At 63.4% G+C, this 21,057-nt stretch overlaps 1 protein-coding gene across 3 annotated transcripts in view; it reads left to right on the forward strand.

Annotated features, from left to right (window-relative positions):
- The window catches only part of AACS (acetoacetyl-CoA synthetase), a 42,545-nt gene extending 38,590 nt beyond the window's left edge, over positions 1-3,955 (forward strand). For 2 of the 3 annotated variants that reach the window (XM_079151209.1, XM_079151208.1), the window contains one exon: positions 3,229-3,955. In XM_079151209.1, the coding sequence (XP_079007335.1) occupies positions 3,229-3,366 (138 nt within the window). In that variant the 3' untranslated portion in view covers positions 3,367-3,955. The remainder of the gene's footprint in view (positions 1-3,228) is intronic. The other variant, XR_013765754.1, reaches the window with a different exon arrangement.
- The last annotated feature ends 17,102 nt before the right edge of the window (positions 3,956-21,057 follow it).

Below are 21,057 nucleotides of genomic sequence, written 5' to 3' on the forward strand. Positions count from 1 at the left end.
GTGACTGGTGACTGGGTGACTGGGTGACTGGTGACTGGGTGACTGGGTGACTGGGGACTGGTGACTGGGTGACTGGGTGACTGGTGACGGGTGACTGGTGACTGGTGACTGGTGACGGGTGACGGGTGACGGGTGACTTGGTGACTGAATGACTGGGTGACTGGGTGACTGGGTGACTGGTGACGGGTGACTGGGTGACTGAGTGACTGGGTGACTGGGTGACTGGGTGACTGGTGACGGGTGACGGGTGACGGGTGACTTGGTGACTGAATGACTGGGTGACTGGGTGACTGGGTGACTGGTGACGGGTGACTGGGTGACTGAGTGACTGGGTGACTGGGTGACTGGGGACTGGTGACTGGTGACTGGGTGACTGGTGACGGGTGACGGGTGACGGGTGACTTGGTGACTGAATGACTGGGTGACTGGGTGACTGGGTGACTGGTGACGGGTGACGGGTGACGGGTGACTTGGTGACTGAATGACTGGGTGACTGGGTGACTGGGTGACTGGTGACGGGTGACTGAGTGACTGGGTGACTGGGTGACTGGGTGACTGGGTGACGGGTGACTGGTGACTGGTGACTGGGTGACTGGGTGACTGGGTGACTGGTGACGGGTGACGGGTGACGGGTGACTGGGTGACTGGTGACTGGGTGACTGGTGACTGGGTGACTGGTGACTTGGTGACTGGTGACTGGGTGACTGGGTGACTGGTGACTTGGTGACTGAATGACTGGGTGACTGGGTGACTGGTGACGGGTGACTGGGTGACTGGTGACTTGGTGACTGAATGACTGGGTGACTGGTGACTGGGTGACTGGGTGACTGGTGACTTGGTGACTGAATGACTGGGTGACTGGGTGACTGGTGACGGGTGACTGGGTGACTGGTGACTTGGTGACTGAATGGGTGACTGGTGACTGGGTGACTGAATGACTGGGTGACTGGGTGACTGGTGACTGGGTGACTGGGTGACTGGTGACTTGGTGACTGGTGACTGGGTGACTGGGTGACTGGTGACTGGGTGACTGGGTGACTGGTGACTTGGTGACTGAATGACTGGGTGACTGGGTGACTGGTGACGGGTGACTGGGTGACTGGTGACTTGGTGACTGAATGACTGGGTGACTGGGTGACTGGTGACTGGGTGACTGGGTGACTGGGTGACTGGTGACTGGGTGACTGAATGACTGGGTGACTGGTGACTGGGTGACTGACTGGTGACTGGGTGACTGGGTGACTGGGTGACTGAATGACTGGGTGACTGGGTGACTGGGTGACTGGTGACTTGGTGACTGAATGACTGGGTGACTGGTTGACTGGTGACTGGGTGACTGGGGACTGGTGACTGGGTGACTGGTGACTGGGTGACTGGTGACTGGTGACTGGGTGACGGGTGACTGGGTGACGGGTGACGGGTGACGGGTGACTGGGTGACGGGTGACTGGTGACTGGGTGACTGGTGACTGGGTGACTGGTGACGGGTGACGGGTGACTGGGTGACGGGTGACGGGTGACTGGGTGACTGGGTGACTGGTGACGGGTGACGGGTGACGGGTGACTGGGTGACTGGTGACGGGTGACGGGTGACGGGTGACTGGGTGACGGGTGACTGGTGACTGGGTGACTGGGTGACTGGTGACTGGGTGACTGAATGACTGGGTGACTGGGTGACTGGTGACTGGGTGACTGGGTGACTGGGGACTGGTGACTGGGTGACTGGTGACTGGGTGACTGGTGACTGGTGACTGGGTGACTGGGTGACTGGTGACGGGTGACAGGTGACGGGTGACGGGTGACTGGGTGACTGGTGACTGGGTGACTGGTGACTGGGTGACGGGTGACTGGGTGACTGGGTGACTGGGTGACGGGTGACGGGTGACTGGGTGACGGGTGACTGGGTGACGGGTGACGGGTGACTGGGTGACTGGTGACGGGTGACTGGTGACTTGGTGACTGAATGACTGGGTGACTGGGTGACTGGTGACTGGGTGACTGGGTGACTGGGACTGGTGACTGGGTGACTGGTGACTGGGTGACTGGTGACTGGTGACTGGGTGACTGGGTGACTGGTGACGGGTGACGGGTGACTGGGTGACGGGTGACTGGGTGACTGGTGACTGGTGACGGGTGACGGGTGACGGGTGACTGGGTGACGGGTGACTGGGTGACTGGTGACTGGGTGACTGGGTGACTGGTGACTTGGTGACTGAATGACTGGGTGACTGGGTGACTGGTGACTGGGTGACTGGGTGACTGGGGACTGGTGACTGGGTGACTGGTGACTGGTGACTGGGTGACTGGGTGACTGGGTGACGGGTGACGGGTGACTGGGTGACGGGTGACTGGGTGACGGGTGACTGGGTGACTGGTGATGGGTGACGGGTGACTGGGTGACGGGTGACTGGTGACTGGTGACTGGTGACTGGGTGACTGGTGACGGGTGACTGGGTGACTGGGTGACTGGGTGACGGGTGACGGGTGACTGGTGACTGGGTGACGGGTGACTGGTGACTGGTGACTGGGTGACGGGTGACTGGTGACTGGTGACTGGGTGACGGGTGACTGGTGACTGGGTGACTGATGCCTGGGCGCCTGGGTGCCCGGTGTGTGAGTGACGGGTGACCTGGTGTCCGAGGTGACACTGGTGGGCTCATGCTCATCTTATAGATGGGGAAATTCCGAGGGGCGTCCTGTCTGAGGAGGTGAAATGCAGAATCTGACTGGCCTGCCGCTGACCCAAAGGACAGACCTGGGACTCTGGGTTGGTCCGTTCGAGGGGCTGGCTGGGGCGTGGAGGCCTGTGCAGGATCCCAGCAGCTCTGCCCTGGTTACCGGCGCGTCTGGTCTGCTGCCGGGAGGGCTCTGGGCTGTCCTCCCAGAGGAGGCTGGCCCGGTGCTGCGTCGTGGTGAGCGCGTGGCAGGCCGTGGCACCCGGGGGGCTTGCGTGGCGCAGGGAGGCACTGCTGGAGACGGGCAGTCCCTGGGATGCCGGTACATGGTCCTTGGTGTTCGTGTCAACTGACATTCCAGTGAACAAGTCCTCATTACACCTTGGGGTCGGGCAGTGTGCAGAGCTGGGCACCCACAGCTTGGATCCCTGGGCTTGGGTGTGGAGGCTCGGAGCTGAGGCCGAGTTGGCCCTGGGCTGGACGGGGAGGCTCGGAGCTGGGGCTCATGTGCCCCTGCAGCCCAGTGCCACGTCTGTTTCCTGTCTCCCGTGCAGTACACGCTCAATGGCAAGAAGGTGGAGGTGGCCGTGAAGCAGGTCCTGGCCGGCCAGGCCGTGGAGCACCGCGGGGCCCTCTCCAACCCAGAGGCCCTCGACCTGTACCGGAACATCCCCGAGCTGCAGGGCTTCTGAGCCGCCAGCACGCCGTGCGCAGTGGCTGGCATAGTCGGGACGCCCCGCAGCACCATGGCCGTGAGACGGGGTTTGCACGGACTCCCCGGCCTGGGAGGCACCGAATCTCCCCAAGTCCAGTCTGCTGGGCCCCCGAGTCTCACGCGCGAGGACGGAGCCCGACCTTTAGGCTGGAAGGGCAGGTTGGCCCGTGGTCCGCCCCGAGCACTGTGTGCGCGTGGCCTCGCTCACCCGGCAGGAGGCCGTGCAGGCAGCTGCATCTGGGGCAGAGCCCACCTGAGGAGCGGCCTGGCTGGGCCCGAGAGCCTGCTGCCTGCTGGGCTCTGTGAAGGTGCAGGTCGTTTCTCCCGACGCCCGGCCTCCTGCCTTCCCTCAGGCATGTCCACTGTGGAGCACTGGCCCACGCTGGGGACCCCGGCTGGCTCGTCACCATCTTTCCACAGCTGGCCGTCGGGAGCCCCGGGCAGTGCTCGTGCACTGGAACACGGGTCCTGGTGAACCGCACGTCGCACTCCAGCCAGACGGCACCTCCACCCGGGCAGTGCCCGGGAGCGCGGGCACCTTCCTGGGGCCGCTGCGCTGCAGACCCCGAGTGGTGAGGGTTTCTGTGTGTTAGGGCTCTGGTTTGGCGTTCCCGTGCCCAGTGTGCTCCGGTCACCCTGGGTGGCCACACACCCAGGAGTGAACCTTCCGGCAGAGCTGCCTGGGCCTCTGGGAGGGGCACCGCGTGCCTGCACCTGGGTCCTCAGGATGGGCCTGCCCACTGACGCTGCCAGCGGGTGGAGCGCGGGCCTCGGCCACGGGGCGGTGGCCTGTGCCTCTGGGCTCAGCCCCTCGGTGGGCCCCAGAGCCCTGGGTCTTGTGTTTCGACACCGAGCTCAGTGCAGCGCCCGTCCAGGGCTTTCTCCATGGTTATGGGGACGTGGGGAGGGGCTGTGGAGTTTTGTGCAATGAATAAACGTGTGCACCGCACACCTTGCAGCGGGCCTGCCTGTGTGCTCTCTGGGGACCTGTCCAGCTGCACTGGCCATGTGTGGCCGGTCAGCCCAGGCTCCTGCAGCCTTCAGTGGTCTGGCCACCAGCTGGGCAGAGCACTATGGCCATGTGGAGCCAGACCCTGCAGCTCCCTGCCGTCCCCAGTGCTCGGAGGCACCTTCCTGGTCACTGGGTGGCCACCCACCTCTTGCCTCTGTCTACATCCCAGACAGGAGAGGCAGAGCCACGGTCAGTTGGAAGCCCGTCTCCTGAGTCTATCCCTTTGTATCGGCCACACCCAGCGGTCCTGGCTGTCCACGCTCCTGGGCAGCATGAGGCTCTCGCTGCACTTGCTGCGGGGCATCCGAGGCTCAGACGGGACCGTCACCCCCGGTCTTGGTTTCCCGTGGCTGCTGGGACCCAGTGCCCCTCAGTGGCTCAGGCAGCCCAGGTTCCCACGGCCCTGGAAGTCTCCAGTGGCACTGCTGGTGGCCTCCCTCGGCCCTCGGAGCTCCTGTGCAGCGCCCAGCACCGAGGCTGCTGGCCTGGGCCTCCCAGCAGGCCTGTGATCGCCCTGGGCCTGAGCCACCGGGGCAGCCCCAGGAGGCCCCGTCAGCGTGCCTTCGCTTCCCGCAGGAGCCCAGGCTGGACGCTGTCATGAGCGAGCGGCATGGCCTGGAGCAGCAGCCTCTCCCCCCGTGTGTGTGGAACCCCCTGGCTGAGCTGCCGTCCTGGCCACCAGCTGCGGCCACCGCCCTGCCCTGGCTGGGAGGCCACAGGCCACCCTGGGCCTCCGTCTTCCTCCCAAGCCTCTGGAGGCCCAGGGATGGCGGGTCTCTGAGGCCAGCGGCCTCCAGGGTGGGCTCCCTCCTCCTGCTGCCCGCTTCTCGCCCGGGCAGCAGCCTCCCTGGGGCACCCGCCCCTTTCCTTCCCACCACACGCAGAGCCCCAGGACGGGTCCCTGTGGCTCCCACGCCTGTCTGCCCTGCACCTAGCAGGTGACCTGGAACCCGCCACGCCCTGGGCCTGGTGTGGTCACCTCCATTGCAGGCCGCTGGTGGGCGAGGAGAGCCTCCCTGGGTCTCCAGACCCCCTTGGGGTCTTGTGTGTGGGTGGGCCAGAGCAGGCGGTGGGCGCCTAAGGACCCACTTCCCTGTGGTGGCTGCACCGTCCTCTGGCGTGAAGGTCAGTCCCCTGGGACGGGCGTGGAGGAGGGGTCCTGTCTACTCTGCTCCGTCACACAGCAGTGCTCGGCTGCATGGAGGTGTGCTATCCAGCAGGTGCTGGGCCCTCCCGTGACCGTCCATGACAAGGGAGGGTGAGCATGCTGACCAGAGATGGCCGCGGCCCCTCCTATGGGGAGGGATCTCTGCCTGTGTCCATCTCAGCCTCCTTCCCAGGAGCAGGGGACTTCTGGGGACACTAGAGCCACCGCCTGAGTGTGTGACGCCACTACGTGAAGACTGGAGGACCACCAGCCCACAGAGGCCCTGAGAAGGGACCTCCTGAGCTAGAGGGACGTGGGGCCACGGGCCAGTGAGCAGAGGGAGGCGGCTGCTGGTGGGCGTGGGTCCTGCTCTGAGGACACCAGGAGGGCACTGGGGGTTTGAGCCCAGCGGTGACCTGGCTGGGCATCTACAGCGTGGGCTGAGGGCCGCTCCCCCTCTGGGCCTCCACAGGCCGCAGGGGTGGGTGTGGACTGGGGAGCGTCAGGCACTGCCGCGCCCCTCCCGTCCCGTGTCCCTGTCACCCCAGCACAGGGCTCAAAGCAGGTGGCCCAGCAGAGGCGCTGGGCAGAGCAGAGCTGGCCGGAGGCGCCTGTGCTGAGGCCTGGGAGGCAGGACCGGTGCTGGCCAGCCATCCTCTCTCCAGCCCCGCTGCCTCAGCGTGGGCACACGCCTCTACCAGCCTCCTGCCGTTGCGTGCCCAGGTTCCAGACCGTCGTGAGCCACGAGCGCAGGCTGTGAAGGCAACGCCACACGGCTCCAGCGCCACGCTGGCCCTCCGTGGCCGCCACAGAGTGAGCGATGGGCCGGAGCTTCCACCAGGTGACTTCTGGGGACAGTGGCAGCACCCTGCTCGGGAGCAGCTTCCGGGACCTGTCACCTCCGGTCTTGGCCTGCCCTCCTCTTTTCTGTCCCTGGTCACAGCTCAGCCACAGCAGGGTGGATTTCAGCAGCGTGAGCGCAGGTGGTGGCTATGCGCCCTGCGTGGCGAGGGCCAGGTTCCCTGCAGCCCTGGGCTCGCCCTCCTGCTGCTGTGGTCGGGGGACTGGCAGCCAACCTCTTCTCAATCCCCACTCTGGATTTTGTTGACTAAAAGTAACAGAAATCCTAGCACCCACTCATTCAAGCAGAAAGGGCTCGTTTTAAAAGCGCCAGTGCTAGGTGAGCTTCAGGTATGGCTTGATCCAGAGCTCTGAGACGCCATCAGCGTCTCTCTCTCTCCGTCTTGGCTCAGCCGGCTGTGTCCGCTCCAGTCTTGGGCGGATCCTTCTGTGATTGCAGGATGGACACAGCTCCAGGTTCAGTTCTCACGGAGCTGAGTTCTCATGAGCCCATGCCTGTGCCTGAGCCAGTCCCTGGCCAGGAGGAGATAATATGCTAATGAGCCAGGCCTGGGTCATGGGGGCCAGGGAGGCCAGGGTCACGGGTGGTTTTCCTTTGGGAAGCCCTTGCTGCCTTCCCCTCTGTGCAGTGCAGAGCCAACACGCCCGGCAGCGCCTGGCCCGTGTGCGCCACGCTGTGAGCACCCAGCTGGGAGTCCTCCCTTCTTGGCCCCACGCTGGTCCTTGAAGGTGGGACTCTTCCTCTTCTACCTCTTCTTCTTTTAATTTTTTTGTGGTTTTGTATGGACAGCATGCCTTTATTTTATGTATTTATATGCGGTGCTGAGGATCGAACCCAGTGCCTCACACGTGCCAGGCAAGCGCGCCGCCTCTGAGCCCCAGCCCCAGCCCCCATATCCCCTTCTTAAAAATTTCTATTTTGAGACAAAGTCTAAGTTGCTTAGGGCCTTACTAAGATGCTGAGGCTGGCTTTGAACTTGTGAGCCTCCTGCCTCAGCCTCCTGAGTAGCTGAGGCACCACATGCCACCACACCCAGGCTGAATAGCTTTTTAAATGTCAGTATGTCCTAAATATTGCCTAGAACGTGTTTATATCAAAGGGTATTTCTTGCTTATCTGGAATTCAAACATAACCGGCCTCCTATAGTTTGCTGACGTGGTGTCCCTACTTACTGGGACCAAGTGCCTGAGGCTGGATGATGGCACCACCTCTGTGTGACCACAGGCAAGTTGCTCGCCCTCTCTGAGCCGCGTTGCCCCCACCTGTTATGCAGGTGACGGGTGTGAGGGTTGCCTGTCAACAGTGCTGGCGTGACAGGGACCCAGCGGATGCAACTGCTCTTGCTTTCCCATCTCCCGTCTCTACTTCCGTGCAGACTTCCGTCCTTCGTCCTTCACCTGAGTTCCACAGAAGGCCTGGGGAAGAGTCCCGGGCCTGGCCAAGGTCAGGTGCCACCTCCGAGCCCACGGCTGGGATGTGGGCAGGGCAGGTTCTGATTGGCTGTGCCTGGGTCTTGAGACCACCCCTCCCTGTGGTGCACAGGACCACTGAGTGCGGGGCCCTCGCAGGAGACCTGGGGTGCTGGCATGAGGGAGGAGAGGGTCCCTGGCGTCTGTGCAGTGGCAGAACCCAGGTCAGGAAGGAGCCTGCTGCTGATGTCAGCGAGCGAAGGCTTCAGAATTGGTCCCCAACGAGGGCGAGTGGCGTGGCTCTGAGCAGGCCTAGCTGAGGCCGGCGCCGGTTCCGACCTGCCTGGCTCCGCCTGGAAGAGCTCCTGGGTCCTGGTCCTGGCTGTGGGCGCGTGATGAGGACGCAGGAGGGGCCCTGGTTTGAGGCCTCCAACGTAAAGGGAGGCCAGCCTCCTTAGGACAAAGCAGCGCCTCTGGGGTGGATCCTCACACCTCTGCAAAGAGAGGCGCCCGGGTCGCGTCTGCTCCCTTGACTCCTGCGGGCTGACAGCTGCTTTCCCAGGGGTGACAGGATGCTCTGTGACGTGGGGGCCGGGCCAGGGTGTTAGGTTCCTGTGATGGGAACACAAGCACCTGAGGCCAGCAGCTTGTAGAGAGGAAGGGTTTATTGTGATCATGGTTTTGGAGGTTCCAGCTGTTTTGGGGCCTGTGAGAGGCTGTCCATGGAGGCAGTGGGCAGGGGCTGGGCCACTGTCCTCCCCAGGGCGCAGCCCAGGGTCCTAAAGCCCCACCCCCTCCAAGGCTCCACCCCCTTCCAGGGCTGCCGAGCTGGGACCAGGCCTCCACCACGTGGGCCTCTGGGGGACCCTCTAGATGTGAACTGTGGCAGCCAGGAGCACATGCAGCTCTGCCTGGCTTTTTGGGGTGCTCACTTTGGAGGAGCCCCCACCATTAGGAAGGCTGACTCTCAGAGGCCACCAGGCTGGAGGGGCCAGGCGGAGGAGCACAGGTGGCCAGCTGGTGTGGGGCCAGGCTTCTGCCGGCCGTGGGCCTTTTGGAAAGAGCTCCTGGCAGGGGGAGGACCCCTCTGGCTGCTTCCTGTTCCTGATCCTTTCCTTGGGTGGTTCCTGAGTGTCTGGATTGGTTTAAAAAAAAATCATAGCTGGGTGAAAAAGATCAATTGCCAAGTGCGGTTTCCAACTCGTTTTGACACCGTCGCGACTCTCATCTGCTCCAGCCTCTAATTAGATCTGGAGTGAGGACCAATTCGCGTTTCATGAAATTTTAAAAGACAGCATTCCGTGAATGGCTCTTCCCGTGATTGAAACCGTGGGTTTTTCAAAGGTGCTATTTATACTCTTAAGACAATGGAGCTTTCAAACGGATTCTGACTCTTTGTTCACACGTGATTTCCAGAGAAGTGGAAGTTTTCAAAATGTTCATGATGAATGTATCTTTGTGACTTTTCTTCATTTTTTCTTTTTTTAAATAAGCTGCCTTGGCCGTGTCTCGCTCCCCCTTGGATGGGAACCTCAGGTTCTTGACAAAGTATGTAACGCATAATTGTTTTCATGTTCAGACTCGGCACAAGTGCTTGTAAATGGCCGTGACACAGATGTGACAATTCTATTAGGCCTGTGTTCTTGCATGGTTGACCTTGCAAATTGAATTCCGGGAGGTCAGCGCCTCTGCCTGATTCCACATGGGCAACTGATTCCACAGTTCTGGGAAAGTGGGGTTGCATGTTTCATCTCAGCTTCTTCCCGGCTCCTCGGACGGAAGCAGCAGCCCATGATCGATGGACTCTTGTCCGCCGTGGTGTTATTAGCCACTCTGTCAAGGCGACGATGTCATTTTTAATAATCTGTCTTCAGACTCTGGTTTCTTTTGGTTGGGTTAGGCAGCCTTCTCGGAGATGGGATGACAGAACGCTCATGGGTGGTTCCACCCCGGCTGCTGGGCAACTTTCAACAAGAGCCGTCCCCCAGGGGTCCTGGGGAGCCTTAGCTCTGTCCCCACCAGGTGCTTACTGGAGTTCACCTATGTGTGCAGGAAATTGGGCTTTGGTGAGGGCATGGAGAAAGCCGGCTCTCGTGTGCGGATGCTCAGAATGCAAAATGGCACAGTCACTGTGGAAAGCAGAAATGGGCTCCTCGGAAAGTCAAGGACAGTCAGTCACTGCCCATCAGCAAGCGCAGTCCTGGGCAGCCTGCAGAACGGCGCTCAGACAGAGGCTCCGTGCTCGGCATCGGGCACAGCGCCTGCCAGAGGATGCACAGCAAGGCGCAGTACAGCCACACGCGGCATGTGGTCCAGCACAGGAAGGAGCGAAGCAGAGAGCTGTTGCAAGATGGTGACCTCAGACACTGAGGTGACCCCCGAGTCTGTACAGCCCAAGGACAGAGCCGTGTGCTCCAGCTCGTGGATACCTAGCACGGTGACACAGAAAGCAGGACTGGGTTCCTCGGGGTCTGGGGAGGACGGAAGGAGGAGCTGGCGTCGGGCAGGCTGGGAGGTCGGTTGGGAAGATGAGGTTCTGGAAATGCACAGGTGGCTTGCAGGGCACTGTGAAGGTGCTAAGCCTCTGGATCTTGGCACTGCATCCTGCCGCCCAGTGGTGCCCTCAGAAATGACTGACGTGCAATTGTGCCACTGTATATAAAGCCACGTATATTTTTACCACAACAAAAATAGCGGAGATGCCGACTGAAGCTTTTGCTGGACTATCTTATGTTGTGGCTCAACTGTGCAACGCAGACTCCCGGCCTTGCTCCCGGTTTTGGTGGTTTGAGGAAAAGCCTGAGCTTCAAAAGGACTTTACCATGCGGAAACTCCGGTCTGGAGACAGGGACAGGACTCGGGCACCAAGACCCTCAAGACCAAATCGGGATTGGGGAATCGAGGCCCGTGTGGTCTATGCAGACACGAGTTGCGAGCAGAAGCGGAAACCATTTCCAGGCCTCCAGGGGCCTCTTTCTTGGGCCATGTTTGGCATGTGGCTCCCTTGCCCCTGGTCCTGAGTAACAGGTGCTCTCATGATGGGCCGTGAATGATGGATGGGATTTGATGGGGACAGGGATTTCATGACCCATGTGACCCCTTAAGTGGAGCGATAGTGTCAGGACGTGGGACATGATATTCGTGGGTTTCTTGGCCTTTTCCTCATGGTCTCAAGATAGCTGCTGCGGCTGCATCTTGCACGCAGCTGTCATTGACAAGGTAGGGGCGTGGGGCCGATCAGCACAGTGAGGGATCTCTTTGTAGCTGTTCCTTAGTTTTCAAGGGAAAAATTTCCCCAGGAGATCCTCAGCAGCCTTCTCCTCCAGTTCATTCACCAGAATGATCTCCTGCTCACCCCTAGCTCCACAGGGTGCTGGGACGCCAGTACCTGGATTCTTTTTTTTTTTTTCCTTTTTGTGTTCTGACATAATTCCAACATTATGGAAAGTTGCAAGAATAGCAAAGCAATTCCAGATACCAGATTTCCAGTGTTAGAGCTGTATTTGCTTTCTCTCTCTCTCTCTCTCTCTCTCTCTCACACACACACACACACACACACACGTGCATTCTTCTGAACTGAGCTGCAGACATTGCTTCATCCTGTGTTAGTCAGCTTTGGGTCCCTGGGATCAAAAGGCCTGACAAACACAATGCGGAGGAGGACGAGTCGATGTGGGCTCAGTGTCAGAGGTTCGGCCGACTCCATCGCTCTGGGCCTGTGAAGGGTGTGGTGAAGAAAGCAGCTCGGGGCCTGGCCGCCAGGAAGCAGAGAGCGCCCCACTCACCAGGGACAGCATGTAAACCCCCAGGGCGCGTCCCCAGTGATGCACCGCCACACCCCACCTGCCTACAGTCTCCGCCGGGTTAGTCCACGGCAGACTAGGTTAAGGACCTCAGCCCGAGATGTCCCCTCTCCACATTCTTGCACTGTCCCAGGCACGAGCTTCTGGACCTCACGTCTAGACCGTGCGACCCCTGGATCTTTACTGCGTATTTCCTAAAAACGAAGCCACAGCACAGTGATCACAACTGGGACAGCAACGTGGAGGCTGCCGCTGTCTAATTCACCGACTCCCAGCTGACAATGTCCTTCGCGCAGAACGAAGTCCTGGGTAGGTGCGGTGTCCCGGCGCCTCCGTGACGCCCTTCCTAGGACACTGACGTTTTCAGCATGAGGCGCTGGGTGTTCCTTGGGCTTCCATTAGCCCGGAATCCTTGCAGGGCCACGCGGAGGCGAGCCCCGGGCCTCCTGGAGCACGTCTGGGGGCCACTCACGGCCCATCGGTCCATTCCTGACGAGGTCAGCCTCCATCACGAGGCAGCATGGTTGCTGGGCTTCGCCACGGGTTGGCTTTTCCCTGAGAGGGGACCGGCTGCTGGGTGGCCACCCGCAGCTCCGCTCCGGGGCCGGTGGCTGTCCGTCACTGTCCGTCACTGTTCACCTGGAGCGGACGGCGGGAGGCACCCCGCAGACCCTTCCGCTGCCAGGTCCAGGCAAGCCCCACGCAGTGCAGCAGGATGGCCTGGTCGCCCTCAGGGCCGCGCCCTCAGGTCGCCTCCAACGGCATGGAGGAAGGCAGCTCGGGTTCCGGATCCACTGACCAGCGCCGGCCGAGTTTGGGGCTGCCACTCACAACCATGGTCTCATTCACCCTCACCCGGCTGTGGGCTGTGGGGCTGTGGGCAGGAGCTGTTACCTGGATGGTGATTGGTGGATGGGGCTTGGTGAGCTGTGGGTGGGAACTGTTACCTGGACGGTGATTGGCGGGCGGGGACTGTTGGGTCCAGCCGGAGAGCCGTCCACGGTTTTCTGCATCTCGAAGTCCCTCGCCCCTGCTGAGTGCAGCTTTTAAACAGCACCTGAGATATTTTCCGTACCAGGTGTTTCAAGGCCCTGGTTGTTAACTGGTTGTGTTTTGTTCACTTACTTTAACAAGCTGCCCGGTGGAACACAAAGCCAGCAGTGGGCATTATGCAGTTGTACCAGGTGCTCGAGTTGCGCGAGGGGCGCGGGCGCCCCTCTCCGATGCCTGTGTCTCCAGGAGGACGCGCAGGGGCGAGCGAGGGGCGCGGGCGGCTGGCTGCGTCCTGCCCCTGGCCCTGCCCCTGGCCGCGGGGAAACCACGAGGGTGGCCCCAGAGCAGCGCGCGTGGTGCGCACAGCGGGCGCTCCAGGGCCTCCTGTGCGCCCGCTCCTCGGTCTGGGCGCGGTCATCTGCCCCTCTGCGCAGAGCTGAGGCACCGAGCTCGGGCCACTTGCCAGAGCTGACCGCCAGGGGGGCGCTGGAGCCGCGCATGTGTGAATGCTCCGGTCCTGGCGCGGAGTGTCCCCTCCAAGGGTCAGAGGGGATTAGAGGTGGACCCTGGGTGACGACGTCGGAAAGTACCGTGCAACTTCCACAGAGCTGGGCCCCCAGGGTCTGCAGGGCCTCGGGTCGCGGGCCGTGTCCTCGGAAAGGGCGGTGGCCGCCCCGGGGTGTGGCTGCTGGCTCTGCCCTGCGTCCTCCTCTGCCGGCCACCTCGAGCCACGGGGCACCGAGCGCTGATGGGGCTCGGCCCTCCCAGACTCCCAGCCTTGCTCCTGGCGGGCGGCCGCCGCGCCCTGCACTCCGGCCGTGCGAAGCGACACCCCCGAAACCTACAGGAGCCCGTCAGCCGGCCGCTTGGTCCTCGGTCCAAACGTCGGACTTCATCACCACCATTGCCTGCAGTGCCCGGGATCAGACCCGAGCTGCCCGCTGCCCTTCTGAGCGTGTCTGGAGGAGGGCAGGACGGCTGGGCTGGGGCGAGGCCTGGGGCCAGAGGGCAGCGGGGGCTTCCCCCTGAGCCGCCCGGAGCTCCCTGACCTCTCCTGGCCCGGCAGCTCTCCCTCTCGGCTGAGCTCCGCTCGGGCCTCCGCTCACAGCCTCCATCTGGGGTCTACGGGGCAGGCGCCAGCCTCTCCCAGATGGGAGACGGACCTGCGGCGGCAGCGTGTGTGCGAAAGGCGCAGAGCTCATTCCTGACGCGGGAAGCGTGCTCAGTCCTCATCTGGACCCGCGTGGGTCCCTGGTCAGCGTGTCACGTCTGCCACCGTCTCGGCTGCTGTGACAGGTGTGGTCAGATCAGATCTGGGTCCATCTGTAGCCCTGGTCCCTCGCTGGTCCGGGACTGGTGGGCTGCAGAGCCTGGATCCCTCTCACGGAGCTCTCCTGGCCAGGCTTCCGGGGGTGCAGGGCCGCAGCGCCCGGTGCCCGGCTCAGCTGCCCAGGCGGAGCCAGCGGCCACCCCCGGGTGCAGCGCCTGGCCGCTCCAGCGGGTCCCAGCAGAAGAGGACAGGTGGAAATGACCCGGGGCGGGGCTCGGGAGCTGCCCCGGAGGGGACGAGCCCACTCCCTAAGGGGCCGCGTGGGACCGGGACGAAGGAGGCGGGTCACAGAGAGAAGCACGATGTCACCGTCATGGCCACTGCCGGGGATGCAGCATCAGGGCCAGATGCCACCACCGCCCAGCGCCCTGGACACTAGAGACTCCTGACCAGAACAGCTTCTCAGAACGTGGGCTCCCGACTCAGGGAGGACACACCCTCTCACACCCAAGAGCTCACACCCTCACACAACCACCCTCGCACATACCCTTACACCCTTACACCCGCACACACACACCCTCACACCCACTCACACGCAAGAGCTCACCCTCACACAACCACACCCTCACACCGTTACGCCCTCACACACCCTCACACACACATCCTCAAATCCTCACACCCTCACAACCTCACACACCTTCTCACACCATGAGACCCTCACACCATCACACACCCTCACACACCCACACACACTCGCACACACCCTCACGTTCTCACACACTCACACGCCCACACACCCTCACACGCCCACACGCCCTCACACACACACAGGCCCACACACCCTCACACACCCTCACGCCCCCACACAACCACACGCCCCCACACAACCACACGCCCTCACACACCCACACGCCCTCACACGCCCACACGCCCTCACACGCCCTCACGCCCTCACACAACCACACGCCCTCACACGCCCACACGCCCTCACAGGCCCTCACCCGCCCACACGCCCTCACACGCCCTCACGCCCTCACACGCCCACACGCCCTCACACGCCCACACGCCCTCACACGCCCTCACACGCCCACACGCCATCACACGCCCACACGCCCTCACACACACGCCCACACGCCCACACGCCCTCACACGCCCACACGCCCTCACACGCCCTCACACGCCCACACGCCCTCACACGCCCACACGCCCTCACACACACGCCCACACGCCCTCACACACCCACACGCCCCTCACACACCCACACGCCCTCACACACCCACACGCCCTCACACACCCCTCACGCCCTCACACGCCCACACGCCCTCACACGCCCACACGCCCTCACACGCTCACACGCCCTCACACGCTCACACGCCCTCACACGCCCCACACGCCCTCACACGCCCTCACGCCCTCACACGCCCACACGCCCTCACACGCCCACACGCCCTCACACGCCCACACGCCCTCACACGCCCACACGCCCTCACACGCCCTCACACGCCCACACGCCCTCACACGCTCACACGCCCACACGCCCTCACACGCCCACACGCCCTCACACGCCCTCACGCCCTCACACGCCCACACGCCCTCACACGCCCACACGCCCTCACACGCCCACACGCCCTCACACGCCCACACGCCCTCACACGCCCTCACACGCCCACACGCCCCTCACACGCCCACACGCCCACACGCCCACACGCCCACACGCCCTCACACGCCCACACGCCCTCACACGCCCACACGCCCTCACACGCCCACACGCCCTCACACGCCGTCACGCCCTCACACGCCCACACGCCATCACACGCCCACACGCCCTCACACGCCCACACGCCCTCACACGCCCACACGCCCTCACACGCCCTCACACGCCCCACACGCCCACACGCCCTCACACGCCCACACGCCCTCACACGCCCTCACGCCCCTCACACGCCCTCACGCCCTCACACGCCCTCACACACCCTCACGCCCTCACACGCCCTCACACACTCACACACCCTCACACACCCACACGCCCTCACACACCTCACGCCCTCACACGCCCTCCCACACCCACACGCCCTCACCCACCCACACGCCCTCACAAACCCACCCGCCCTCACCCGCCCACACGCCCTCACACGCCCTCACGCCCCTCACACACTCACACGCCCTCACACACCCACACACCCACACGCCCTCACACACCACACACGCCCTCACACACCCACACGCCCTCACACACTCACACGCCCACACACCCTCACACGCCCTCACACCCTCACACACCCACACACCTTCACACACTCACACGCCCTCACACACCCACACACCCACACGCCCTCACACACCCTCACGCCCTCACACACCCACACGCCCTCACACGCCCACACGCCCTCACACTCCCTCACGCCCTCACACGCCCACACGCCCACACGCCCTCACACGCCCACACGCCCTCACACGCCCACACGCCCTCACACGCCCACACGCCCTCACACGCCCACACGCCCTCACACGCCCACACGCCTCACACGCCCACACGCCCTCACACGCCCTCACGCCCCTCACACGCCCACACGCCCTCACACGCCCACACGCCCTCACACGCCCTCACGCCCTCACACGCCCACACGCCCTCACACGCCCTCACGCCCTCACACGCCCACACGCCCTCACACGCCCACACGCCCTCACACGCCCTCACGCCCTCACACGCCCACACGCCCTCACACGCCCACACGCCCTCACACGCCCACACGCCCCTCACGCCCTCACACGCCCACACGCCCTCACACGCCCACACGCCCTCACACGCCCACACGCCCTCACGCCCTCACACGCCCACACGCCCTCACACGCCCACACGCCCTCACACGCCCACACGCCCTCACACGCCCTCACGCCCTCACACGCCCTCACGCCCTCACACGCCCTCACACGCCCTCACGCCCTCACACGCCCTCACGCCCTCACACGCCCTCACACACCCACACGCCCTCACACACCCACACGCCCTCACACGCCCACACGCCCTCACACGCCCCACACGCCCTCACACGCCCTCACGCCCTCACACGCCCACACGCCCCTCACACACTCACACGCCCACACGCCCTCACACGCCCACACGCCCTCACACACCCTCACGCCCTCACACACTCACACGCCCACACGCCCTCACACACCTCACGCTCTCACACGCCCTCACGCCCTCACACGCCCACACGCCCTCACACACCCTCACGCCCTCACACGCCCACACGCCCTCACACACCCTCACGCCCTCACACGCCCACACGCCCTCACACACTCACACGCCCTCACACACCCACACACCCACACGCCCTCACACACCCACACGCCCTCACACGCCCACACACCCTCACACACCCACACACCCACACGCCCTCACACACCCTCACGCCCTCACACACCCACACGCCCTCACACGCCCACACGCCCTCACGCCCCTCACACGCCCACACGCCCTCACATGCCCACACGCCCACGCACCCTCACATGCCCACACGCCCTCACACACCCTCACGCCCTCACACGCCCACACACCCTCACACACTCACACGCCCTCACACACCCTCACACACCCACACACCCTCACACGCCCTCACACACCCACACACCCACACGCCCTCACACACCCACACACCCACACGCCCTCACACACCCACACACCCACACGCCCTCACACACCCTCACGCCCTCACACACCCACACGCCCTCACACACCCTCACGCCCTCACACGCCCACACGCCCCTCACACGCCCTCACGCCCTCACACGCCCACACGCCCTCACAACCCTCACGCCCTCACACGCCCACACACCCACATGCCCTCACACACCCACACGCCCTCACACACCCTCACGCCCTCACACACTCACACGCCCTCACACACTCACACGTTCTCACAACCACATGCCCTCACACACCCTCACGCCCTCACACGCCCACACGCCCTCACACACTCACACGCCCTCACACACTCACACGCCCTCACACACTCACACGTTCTCACAACCACATGCCCTCACACACCCTCACGCCCCTCACACACTCACACGCCCTCACACACTCACACGTTCTCACAACCACATGCCCTCACACACCCTCACGCCCTCACACACCCTCACGCCCTCATACGCCCTCACACACCCTCACGCCCTCACACAACCACACGCCCTCACACACTCACACACTCACATCCTCACACCCTCACACACCTTCTCACACCCTGACACCCTCACACTCCCTCACACACTGTCACAACCTCACACACCCTCTTACACCCTCACATCCTCTCACACCCACAAACCCTCACACACGCACACCCACACCTACACCCACACACGTGCATGGGAGGCGGGTCACAGCATGGACTCTGGGCTGCCTGCCTGCCTAGCCTCTGCCACGCTCCTGGGTGACCTGGGCCCGGGCCTGGGTGGTGGAGGTAGAGTAGCTGAGTCGCGGCAGGAACATGTGCAAAGCGTGGGCGAGGCGAGGGGGTCCCGGGTTTGGCCCTCAGAGCATCGTTGCGTTGCTTGGCACTCGTGGGAGGTGGTCACTGCTTCTCACAAGCCCCCGCCCCGGGCCTCCCGCTGGGGGGCGTGCTGGACAGGGTCCACCAGGGGCCTCCCTGCTCTCTGATTCCTTCATTTCTTATTTGTTTCTCCGAGGCGCTGCGGATGAGCCCGGCCCCACACGTGTGGTCAGCGCCCACCCTGAGCCCCGGGCCCGCACTCCTTTTCTTTCCTTGTTTTCTAGTTTGTTTCTGTTCCGAGCCCCATGTCGTCTGTGGCTCCCTGAGCCCCTGTCAGTCTGGGGACACATCTACTTTTCCCTAGGATTGTTCTTTTTTGTACCAGGGATTAGACCCCAGGGTGCTTGATCACTGAGCCACATCCTGGCCCTTCTTAGGTTTTATTGAGAGACAGGGTCTCGCCATGTTGTTTGGGCTATCACTGAGTTGCTGAGGCTGGCCTCGAACTTGCGATCCTCCTGCCTCAGCCTCCCGAGTCACTGGGTCCCAGCTGGGTGCCCCACACCAGGCTTTAGGATTTTTATTTTTAAAATTGCATCAGAGCTGCCTGCTCCGGCTCAGCACAGCACCACCAGCCCTGGTGCCCCAAGCCTGCCCGTTTCCCTGCTGTCCGCTCCTCAGCTTGATTGCTGTGGATGCGAGTCTGGAACTTAGGAGCGGGGCTGGGGGGTCATTGGAAGATGAAAGGACAAGCTTTCGTGACTGCTTTTGTGGAAGTCACACCCACCCGAGACCTGTCACCCCTGGAGCAGAGGACAGGATACAAGCACCATTCTATCAGCCACGCGTGGACAGAGTGGCCTCTCCTGGGGCCAGTACAGGACTGACGGCCAGCGGCCACTTGTGGCTCCAGGTCGCTGGCTGCTGCGTCTGCCCCTCAGTGCGGCTGCTGCTTCCGTCCCTTGCCTTCGGTTCTGTGGGCAGCATCCACCGCCAGGGTTCCTTGTGAGCCGAGCTCCCGAGCAGCCCCAGCAGGCTGCCCACCTCCATCAGCCCGGGACTCGGGCCGCCTTGTGGCTACAGACCCCTGCAGGCCGCGGCGTCTGGCCGCAGGTGCCCGCGGCCCTGCGTGGTGAGCCCGAAAAGGGAGCTAAACCGCGGCCATGACAGGCTGCATTTAGGGCATGGAAGATTTCAGGCCCAGAGAGCCGATTCCAGGAAGGCCGCTAGATTAGGACTGGCCTTTGGCAAACGACCAATCGGGAGCTAGCAAGCCGGCGCCTGGCATTCCAGACCATATACATCGACATGTTAGGACTGGGTTCCCTGAGCCACGGAACATGCCGGACCTCACGTGTTGGAAGATCAGCCAACTGTGTGCTTTGCTTTGTTCGAATTCCCCGCTCCACTGTGGGGTCATAAAAATCCCACTGAATCGAGACTCGGGACTCAGCCAGTACCTGCTCGAGCTCGCAATAAAGACCCTTTTGCTTCTGCATCGGAGACGGCTCCCTGGTGGTCTTTGGGGATTCGCCATCTGGGCACAACAAGCCGAGTTCCCTGGTGGCCGAGTGCTGTGCGGGGCCCATCTCAGCGGCCCCAGAGGAAGCCACCTGGCCGCCAGGGAGGCGGGTGTGCCCCGCGCCTCTGGGCACCGAGGCAGGCAGCACGCTCCAGGCGCGGGGACGTGGTTGGTGGTGGTGCGCGGTTGCCGCGGCGAGTCCCTCCGCTGTCCCGTCTCCACAGCAGCACTGCCTGCTCTGCCGTAGGGCAAGGCCACCGAGGCCCACTGCCCGCCAAGCACCCGGAGGAGCTGAGTCTCCACGTGCCCCAAACCTGTGCTGGCGCCCAGGTCAGCGGCGTCCACCGCTCGAGAGCGGGTCCTGCCGGCCCGGCCCCACGCGGGCAGGCTCCTGGGGCTCAGCCAGGCGGGCTGGCAGCCCGTTGCCCGGGCCCTGTGGTACCAGGGATCATGGGTCTCGGTTTGGGGAAGAGGCGGCTGTGGGCCCAAGGGCGACTGGACGCCTGCCTGGGAGTCTGCCCGGGGAAATGACCTCAGACTGCGGGGACGGGACGGTCACCTCCGGAGACTCCGCCCTTGGTCTGGGGCCTCAGAGCACTGGACGTCCTGGGGCTCAGCTTCCCCGCAGCCGCCGATGTCCCTGTGCCAAGTGTCGGCAGCCCACTGGCTGTCCTGCCTGTCCCGGGAGGAGCTGGTGAGGCCGCGGAGCCTCTCAGGTGGCCTCTAAGCCAGTTCAACCGTGGTCTCGATTCTCAGCGGCACCAGCCCTGTGGCCGCAGCAAATAAGGATTTTCTATGAGGCCGTCGTGCAGCTCTGGCCGTGGCCCTGGCCAACAGGAGCCAGGGGACAGGGCCTCCCGGTTCTTCCTGTTAAATGCACACGGAAGACCCGCCTACCCCAGCCCGGGCGGCCAGCGTCGCTGCCCTGACCGCTGAGAGCAGCGGCCCTGAGCCCCTGGCCCTGGGTCAGAGTCGGCCACAGGCCTGCGGCGACGTGGCCGACTGATCCACAGGGATGTCCCTCCAGGCCACCAGGGCCTGGCTGCCTGTCCACGTGGCCAGCATCTCAGACCTGCGCTCAGGTCCAGGGAGGTGGCTGGCCAGCCTCGAGACCCCACCTTTGAGGTCTGTGTCGGGGACCACTCTCGTCACCGGGG

Source organism: Sciurus vulgaris (genome assembly GCF_902686455.1).
Source record: "Sciurus vulgaris genome assembly, chromosome: 8".
Taxonomy (NCBI): domain Eukaryota; kingdom Metazoa; phylum Chordata; class Mammalia; order Rodentia; family Sciuridae; genus Sciurus; species Sciurus vulgaris.